General features: G+C 38.5%; 1 protein-coding gene across 1 annotated transcript in view; it reads left to right on the forward strand.

The window, feature by feature from the left end:
• LOC122252350 (uncharacterized) overlaps positions 1–10,000 on the forward strand; it is a 147,284-nt gene that overhangs the window by 116,013 nt on the left and 21,271 nt on the right. The window contains exon 2 of the mRNA XM_086531820.1: positions 5,718–6,951. Coding sequence (XP_086387946.1) covers positions 5,720–6,951 — 1,232 coding nt within the window. The 5' untranslated portion in view covers positions 5,718–5,719. The remainder of the gene's footprint in view (positions 1–5,717; positions 6,952–10,000) is intronic.

Consider the following 10,000-nt stretch of genomic DNA (forward strand, 5'->3'; position numbering starts at 1 on the left):
ATGGTGATATTGATGATAAAGGTTAAGATGATGAGGATGATGATGATACTGATAATTATAACTATAATAATAATGATGATAATAATTGTAACGATGATAATGACAATGATATTAAAGATAACAATAATAATGATAATGATAGTGATTATAAAATTAATGATAATGATAGTGATTATAAAATTAATGATAATGATGAAAATAATGATAATGATAAATAATTATAATAATAATAGTAATGACAATGATAATGATTATAAAATTAATGATAATGATAGTGATTATAAAATTAATGATAATGATAGTGATTATAAAATTAATGATAATGATAGTGATTATAAAATTAATGATAATGATAGTGATTATAAAATTAATGATAATGATAGTGATTATAAAATTAATGATAATGATAGTGATTATAAAATTAATGATAATGATAGTGATTATAAAATTAATGATAATGATAGTGATTATAAAATTAATGATAATGATAGTGATTATAAAATTAATGATAATGATAGTGATTATAAAATTAATGATAATGATAGTGATTATAAAATTAATGATAATGATAGTGATTATAAAATTAATGATAATGATAGTGATTATAAAATTAATGATAATGATAGTGATTATAAAATTAATGATAATGATAGTGATTATAAAATTAATGATAATGATAGTGATTATAAAATTAATGATAATGATAGTGATTATAAAATTAATGATAATGATAGTGATTATAAAATTAATGATAATGATAGTGATTATAAAATTAATGATAATGATAGTGATTATAAAATTAATGATAATGATAGTGATTATAAAATTAATGATAATGATAGTGATTATAAAATTAATGATAATGATAGTGATTATAAAATTAATGATAATGATAGTGATTATAAAATTAATGATAATGATAGTGATTATAAAATTAATGATAATGATAGTGATTATAAAATTAATGATAATGATAGTGATTATAAAATTAATGATAATGATAGTGATTATAAAATTAATGATAATGATAGTGATTATAAAATTAATGATAATGATAGTGATTATAAAATTAATGATAATGATAGTGATTATAAAATTAATGATAATGATAGTGATTATGTATAATTTAATCATGATAGTGAATATGATAATATTAATCGATAGTGATTCTGATAAAATAATATATAGTGATTATGATAATAATAATGATAGGGCTTCATGATACTATTAAATGATAGTGATTTATGATAAAAATATGATAGATGATTAATGATAAATAATAATGATGTGATTATTTTATAAAAATAATGAATAGTGATTCTTTAATAATAATAATGTGGATTATGATAATATAATGGATTAGTGGACATATGATAAAAATAATGATAGTGCATTAAGATAATCAATACATGATCGTTATTTATGCTACATAATATGTTGTGATTATGATAAAAATAATGATAGTGCATAAGGCTTAATAATTTGGGGAAAGTGGATTATGATACAATAATGCTCGTGATTAAGAATAATAATAATATAGTTGATTAAGATAATAATAAAATGGGAAAAATAGTGATTACAGATCATAATAATGATAGTGATATGATAATAATAATGATAGTGCTTATGATCAAAAATAATGATAGTGATTAAGTAATAATAATAATGAATAGTGATTATGATAATAATCCTGATAGTGAATTATGATAAAAATAATGAATAGTGGGGAATTATGATAATAATAATGATAGTGAATTTAGATAAAAAAATGAATAGTGATTTATGATAATAATAATGATAGTGATTATGATAATAGATAATGATAGTGATTATCGCTCAAAATAATGAATAGTGATTATGATAAAAATTAATTGATAGTGATTATGATAAACAAAAAATGATAGCTGCTTATAATAAAAATAATGATAGTGATTATGATAATAAGATTATAGTGATTACTGATCACCATCCTGATAGTGATTATGATCCCAATAATGATAGTGATTATGATAAAAATATGAATAGTGATTTATGATAAAAATAAATGATGTGATTATGATACTAATAATGATAGTGATTATGATAAAAAAAATAATGATAGTGATTCTGATATAATAATGATAGTGATTATGATAAAAAGAATGGGATCGTGAGTATGGATAAAATAATGATAGCGATTCTGAAAAATCATGCTAGTTGGATTATGATAATAAATAATGATAGTGATTTATTATAAACATCACTGATAGTTACTTTATGTAACTAATTAATGATAGTGATTTATGCTACAAATAATGTGTGTGATTATGATAATAATAATGATAGTGACATTAAAGATAATTATAATGATAGTGATTATGATAATAATAATGATCGTGATTATGTAATAAATAATGATCGTGATTATGATAAAAACACTAATGATAGTGTTATAAAATTAATGATAATGATAGTGATTATAAAATTAATGATAATGATAGTGATTATAAAATTAATGATAATGATAGTGATTATAAAATTAATGATAATGATAGTGATTATAAAATTAATGATAATGATAGTGATTATAAAATTAATGATAATGATAGTGATTATAAAATTGGACGGAGATCTGAGTTCGAGCGTTCGAATCCCGGCTGGTGAGTTGTTACCTTGGGCAAGGAACTTTACCTCGATTGCCTAATGGTGTATACACAATATTTGTGATATATACCCCCACCAAGATACAATTAGGGCCAGTAGGTGGGGCAACCGGCCATAACCCTCTTGAGAGGCCTACTTCCTGCAGTGGAATGATACAGGCTGATAGAATAGAATATATATATATATATATTCAAATATACATATGTGTGTGTAAGGATAAGCCAGATATGCGGAGCAGATGCTACGCCGGGCTTGTATGCACTGAAGCGAGCCCGCCTGTGCCAGCGTGTGCTGACTCGTGAGAGAATGTGCCAACGAGTGTTGACTCGATCTGAGCTTGGTCCTTACCCAACGCAGTGCCCAGCTACATCAGTAACCGCCAGGTGACAGTGGAATGTGTGTGTGTGTGTGTGTGTGTGTGTGTGTGTGTGTGTGTGTGTGTGTGTGTGTGTGTGTGTGTGTGTGTGTGTGTGTGTGTGTGTGTGTGTGTGTGTGTGTGTGTGTGTGTGTGTGTAAATGTATATAAGTTTGTGTGTGTGTATGTGTGCACATATACATACAGATGTACACATATTATTATTATTAGCATTATTACTGTTATCATCCTTATCTTTATCAATATCATTATTAATGTCATTATTATAATCATCGTAATTAATGGCATTATCATCATCACTAGAATTACCCTCATCATTATCATCATTGCTATTATTATAATTATCATTATCGTTATTACTATGCCTGGTTTTTCAGACACGATCATCATCATACACATTGCCATGACCATTATCATTATCATCTCTACATCAATTATCTTCTTTTTCATCCCTGCCAACATTTAGGATATCGTCATCATTACATTCATCATTATCATCGTTATGTTTTCATTGAATCTTAACCAAAAAATAGATAGATAAAGATAAAAACATTAGATTTACATGAAAAAGGGATTAAAAGACGAAACGATTAGAGAAAAAATGATATCATGTGAAAAAAAGAAACACAAGAACAACAAGACTGAAACACGCTTTATAGAGTAAGGTGTTTGTTTGTTTGTTTGTTTTTGTTGTGGTGATAATGGCTGGTACTATACTTGATGGGCGTTTTTCTTCCCCCCCCCCTCCCCCCTCCTCCCCCCCCCCTCCTTAACAAAAACCAAATCCACCCAAAAAACCCCTAACAACAAAAAAAAAACCAACCAAACCAACCCCCTAAACAACCAAACCCCAACTTATTTCAACAAAAAAACTAAAAAAAAAAATACCCCCCCCCACCTCATCTCCTTCTCACCCTTGCACTATCCCCGCTTCCCTCTTACTCCTTCCTCCCCCCCCCCCCCCCTCCCCTTTACTCCCTTATTCCCTGCTTAATCTTCCCCCCCCCCCCCCCCCCGCCCATTATTCTCTTCTACCCCATACATTCCCTACTCTATCATTTATTCTACCCCCTCCCTCCCCCATTCAGCGTAACATCAGCTCCCTCACTCTTTCACCCTGACCCTCGCCCTCCTCTCCATCCTAACCCCATCCCACCTCCCCACCCATCCACCGGGAACCTGGCCCCCCCAGCCCCCCCCCTTTCGCTGATATCAAACCCTCCCCCCCCCCCCCCCCCGCCCCCCCCCCTTTCCGCTGATATCACCCCTCCCCCCTCCCCCCGTACACCCACCACCCTTCCCACTGATATCACCCCTCCCCCCTCCCCCCGTACACCCACCACCCTTTCCACTGATATCACCCCTCCCTCCTCCCCCCGTACACCCACCACCCTTTCCGCTGATATCACCCCTCCCCCCGTACACCCACCACCCTTTCCAGTGATATCACCCCCTCCCCCCTCCCCCCGTACACCCACCACCCTTTCCACTGATATCACCCCTCCCCCCTCCCCCCGTACACCCACCACCCTTCCCACTGATATCACCCCTCCCCCCGTACACCCACCACCCTTTCCAGTGATATCACCCCCTCCCCGCGTACACCCACCACCACCTTTCACTGATATCACCCCTACTCCCTCCTCCCCCCGTACACCCACCACCTTTCCCCCCGCTGATATCACCCCTCCCCCCGTACACCACCACCCTTTCAGCGATCATCACCCCTCCCCCTCCCCCCACCGTACACCCACCACCTTCCACTGATATCACCCCTCCCCCCCCCCTACCCCCACCCCCCTTCCCACCGATATCCCCCCCCCCCCCCCCCCCCCGTACACCCACCACCCTCCCCACTGATATCACCCCTCCCCCCTCCCCCCGTACACCCACCACCCTTTCCACTGATATCACCCCCTCCTCCCTCCCCCCCTCCCCTCCACCCCTACACCTTTTCCGCTGATATCACCCCTCCCCCCTCCCCCCGTACACCCACCACCCTTTCCAGTGATATCACCCCCTCCTCCCTCCCCACCCCCCCCTCCCCTCCACCCCGACACCCTCTATCTCTGAAGACGTTCCGAGATGTTGATGAGAAATACGATCAGCTGTGGATTCGAACCTGTTTCCGGAAAATGAACCTCCTTGTAGTGAATCTCAATACTTGTTCTTTATCTGTTTTAATTGTTTGTTGTTGTTTTTAGTTATTTCCATTTTTGTTTTATTTTTATCTATTTCTTGTCTTTTTTTATATTTGTTTGCTTTTTGTTGAAGTATTTTTTTTCGTTTTTGGCCATTGCTTTGATGGTGTCATTACCATCTACTTTAACAAACAACAGCCATAAAATGTAATGACCATACATTATCATAATGTGTGTATAAAGAGATAAAGAGAGTGTTTGGAAGAGAGAGAGGGGGAGAGAGAGGGAGAGAGGGAGGGAGGGAGGGAGGGAGGGAGGGAGGGAGGGAGGGAGGGAGGGAGGGAGGGAGGGAGGGAGGGAGGGAGAGAGAGAGGAAGAAAGAGAGAGGGAGAGAAAGAGAAAGAGAGATAGAAAGATTGAGTAAAATCATGCCTTTCTTTACATCTAGGTCCACATCTCCTATTCTTCTTCCTTTTCTGTATTTACAATTGAGGGAAGTGAATGAAGCTTCGCGTCAGTCCAGCACATGCCTAATCTCCCCCGTGTTCCCGTTGCAGAGATGGTGGTGTGGTGGGTGGTGGGCGCCTGGATCCTGGAGGTGGCGCGGGCGTTCTGTCCTCCCGGGTGCTCGTGCAACGACACCGCCCCGAGCGCCCGCTGCGTGGGCGGGGGCATCAACGTTATCCCCATCCTCTTCAACCCCGGCCTGAGGCGCCTCAACCTCGCCCACAACTCGATCAAGTCGCTCGACCTGACCCTCGTCTTCCTGGAAAAGCTCGAAGAGCTCGACCTGTCGCACAACCTGCTCACGTCCATCGGCACAGGCAACTTCGAGGCGCAGAGCCGCCTGCGGGAGCTCCGCCTCGCCAACAACAACTTCACGGCGCTGTCCGCGGGCGCCTTCAGCGGCCTGGCGGCGCTCAACCTCCTGGACCTGAGCCACAACGGCCTCTCGGAGCTGCCTGTGCACGCGCTCGACGACCTCCCCCACCTCACGGTCCTCAACCTCGGCCACAACCGCCTCCACATGCTCTCCCAGAGGACCTTCAGAGGCCTCCACAGCCTCCTCGTCCTCGACCTCTGTGATAACTACTTCCGCGACGTCCCGACGGCCGCCCTGGAGGACCTCCTCACTCTCCAGACGCTCCACCTCTGCCGGAACCGCCTCACGCGCCTCGAGGGCGTCTCCTTCCCGACGGACACCCTGATCTCGCTCTCTCTGGACGCGAACAGCATCGATGCCATCGAAGAAACGGCTTTCGTCCGCCTCCAGCAGCTGCAGACGCTGGACCTAGCTTGTAACTTTTTTCCCGACGTCCCGACAGACGCCCTGGCCCCGTTAGCAACGCTGAAGGTCCTGTACCTCAGCAGAAACAAGCTACAGGCCGTCAAATCCGGAGCCTTCAGAGGCCTCAGCCGCCTGAAGACCCTCGACCTCTCGCGCAACCTACAGCTGAAGAGCATACACGGCGACGCGCTGAGCGAGTGCACGAGTCTCCAGAGCCTCACGATCTCTGGCTGCCCCGGCCTCCGGCGACTGCCCAAGGGGTTCCTCTCCTCGCTGCCGGGGCTTCACAACCTGGATCTAAGAGCCAACGGTCTGGAGGGGCTCCCCGAGACCGACTTCGACTGGGGATCCTTGAAGACGCTAGACCTGCGAGACAACCCTCTCGTGTGCAACTGTTCGCTGCAGTGGCTGGCCTATGCAGTGACTGCAACCAACAGTTCCTTGGCCGCGCCCGATCTGCAGTGTGCAAACCCGGAAAAGCTGCGGGGTCTCTATCTATCCAGGTACTTGGTTTCGCTACACGTAAAGGTTTCTCTGAATTAAGACGAGATGAAATGATTTTCAAAAGGGTCTTTCAAAGTATCTTTAAACTAAAAGGGAAAATACATTTAAAACCATTTATAAACTGTAATTAAAAGTATCTCCGTGATAAGATTAAAACCTTCAAGTATCTTTAGATTGAAAATAAGAGTATAACTAACAGCAAAAGTAAAGACATTCGAGTTGGAAACCCAAGCTAAACAGATTAATAATACACTTCACGCATTTGTATCAAAAGGCCAACCAAAATTCAGCATCACAATGAACGAACAAGTAAAAAAAAATAAAAAAAAATAGTATAGAGAACATAAACTTTGTTATGAAACGATAAACAAAGCATAATACTTATCAAGCGAAAGATGAAATTAGCGTAAACGGAAGGGAAAGTAGGATGTCCACACTATTACCTATAAACAATAGTTCGTCTGAATTAAAATTTAACTCATGATGGCTGGTTGTTTTGATAAGCCACTGGGACAAAGGAAATATAAAAACGAAAATAGTGATGTGTTTTCGGGGTTTGATCTTTAACGGTAGAATACTGTTGATTATGTTAAAGTAATTACAGAAAAGACAGCTGTTGTTTCATTCCTTGAACTATTTTTTTTTTTTTTTACCGTTTATTCTAATTATCATTCTTATAATTTTGCTAGTTCTTATGGTCCTTCATTGTTCTGTTTTTTTTTTTGTTTTTTTTACTTTTTTCTCTTATCTTTCTTTCTTCTGCTTCTTGTATTTATGTTTTATTATTATAATTATTCCTTTCTTTTGCATCTCCTCATTATCGATCTTTCTTCTTTCTTCTTTCCTATATTTCTTCTATTTCTTCGTCTTATTTACTTAGTCCATTTCTTTCTTCTTTTTTTCTTCATCGTCTTCCTTCTTTCTTTCTTTATCTTTCTTTCTTCAATTGATTCCCCTTTTCTCTCATTCTTTTCTCTCTTTTTCGTTTTTTTTCTATATTTCTTTCCTTCTTCGTATAACCGCAGCTAACAACAATAGTAATAGCACTGACAACAACAAAAACAATAACAATAATGAGCATGATGGCATGACAACAAGAATGTCAGTGAGACAAACAACATAATGATAGTGTCAAAACGAATAACAACCATCATAACGGTACTTACAACAACAAACACAACAATAACAACACTAAAGATACAAAACACAAACTTTAAAACGAAACACAAACTGAAACGGAACACAAACTGAAAACGAAACACAAACTGAAAACGAAACACAAACTGAAAACGAAACACAAACTGAAAACGAAACAAACTGAAAACGAAACACAAACTGAAAACGAAACACAAACTGAAAACGAAACACAAACTGAAAACGAAACACAAACTGAAAACGAAACACAAACCAGAAATCGAAACACAAACCAGAATCCGAAACACAAACCAGAAATCGAAGCACAAACCAGAAAACGAAACACAAACCAGAATCCGAAACACAAACCAGAAATCGAAGCACAAACCAGAAAACGAAACACAAACCAGAAACCGAAACACAAACCAGAAACCGAAACACAAACCAGAAACCGAAACACAAACCAGAAACCGAAACACAAACCAGAAACCGAAACACAAACCAGAAAACGAAACACAAACCAGAAACCGAAACACAAACCAGAAACCGAAACACAAACCAGAAACCGAAACACAAACCAGAAAACGAAACACAAACCAGAATCCGAAACACAAACCAGAAACCGAAACACAAACCAGAATCCGAAACACAAACCAGAAACCGAAACACAAACCAGAAAACGAAACACAAACCAGAAACCGAAACACAAACCAGAAACCGAAACACAAACCAGAAAACGAAACACAAACCAGAAACCGAAACACAAACCAGAAAACGAAACACAAACCAGAAACCGAAACACAAACCAAAAAACGAAACACAAACCAGAAAACGAAACACAAACCAGAAACCGAAACACAAACCAGAAAACGAAACACAAACCAGAAAACGAAACACAAACCAGAAACCGAAACACAAACCAGAAACCGAAACACAAACCAGAAAACGAAACACAAACCAGAAAACGAAACACAAACCAGAAAACGAAACACAAACCAGAAAACGAAACACAAACCAGAAAACGAAACACAAACCAGAAACCGAAACACAAACCAGAAAACGAAACACAAACCAGAAAACGAAACACAAACCAGAAAACGAAACACAAACCAGAAAACGAAACACAAACCAGAAAACGAAACACAAACCAGAAAACGAAACACAAACCAGAAACCGAAACACAAACCAAAAAACGAAACACAAACCAGAAAACGAAACACAAACCAGAAACCGAAACACAAACCAAAAAACGAAACACAAACCAGAAACCGAAACACAAACCAAAAAACGAAACACAAACCAGAAAACGAAACACAAACCAGAAAACGAAACACAAACCAGAACACGAAAAACAAACCAGAAACCGAAACCCAAACCATAAAACGAAACACAAACCAGAAACCGAAACATAAACCAGAAACCGAAACCCAAACCAGAAAACGAAACACAAACCAGAATTCGAAACAGACTCTCTCTCCTCCCTCACTCCAGCATCCAAAATTGATCTCAAAAAACGACAAATGAGAAGCTATTACCACGCATGAAAAGGTCAGCCACTTTATAACACGGCGGCATCAGAATGAAATTATATACAGGGCCTATTAGAATAAGAATATTGGATCATGGTGCATTGGATTGAAATCGGGTATTGATGGATAAAAATGGCATTGTCTCTAGTGAATAAAATGTTGCGATGAATAAAAAATGATAAAATGTTGTGATGAATGGTAAAAAGTTCTATTGTTTTGATGGTGGTGAGTTTTGTGATGAACGACAAAACTCTCCATTATTTTGATAGTGGGGTGTTTTGTGATGAATAGCAAAAGGCTCTACTATTTGAATAGTGATGAGTTTTGTGATGAAAGACAATAAACACTCCACTATTCTAATGGTGGTGAGTCTTATGATGAATAG

This window comes from Penaeus japonicus, unplaced genomic scaffold (assembly GCF_977035675.1).
Source record: "Penaeus japonicus unplaced genomic scaffold, GWHDUDI00000001_assembly GWHDUDI00000036, whole genome shotgun sequence".
NCBI classification, from domain to species: domain Eukaryota; kingdom Metazoa; phylum Arthropoda; class Malacostraca; order Decapoda; family Penaeidae; genus Penaeus; species Penaeus japonicus.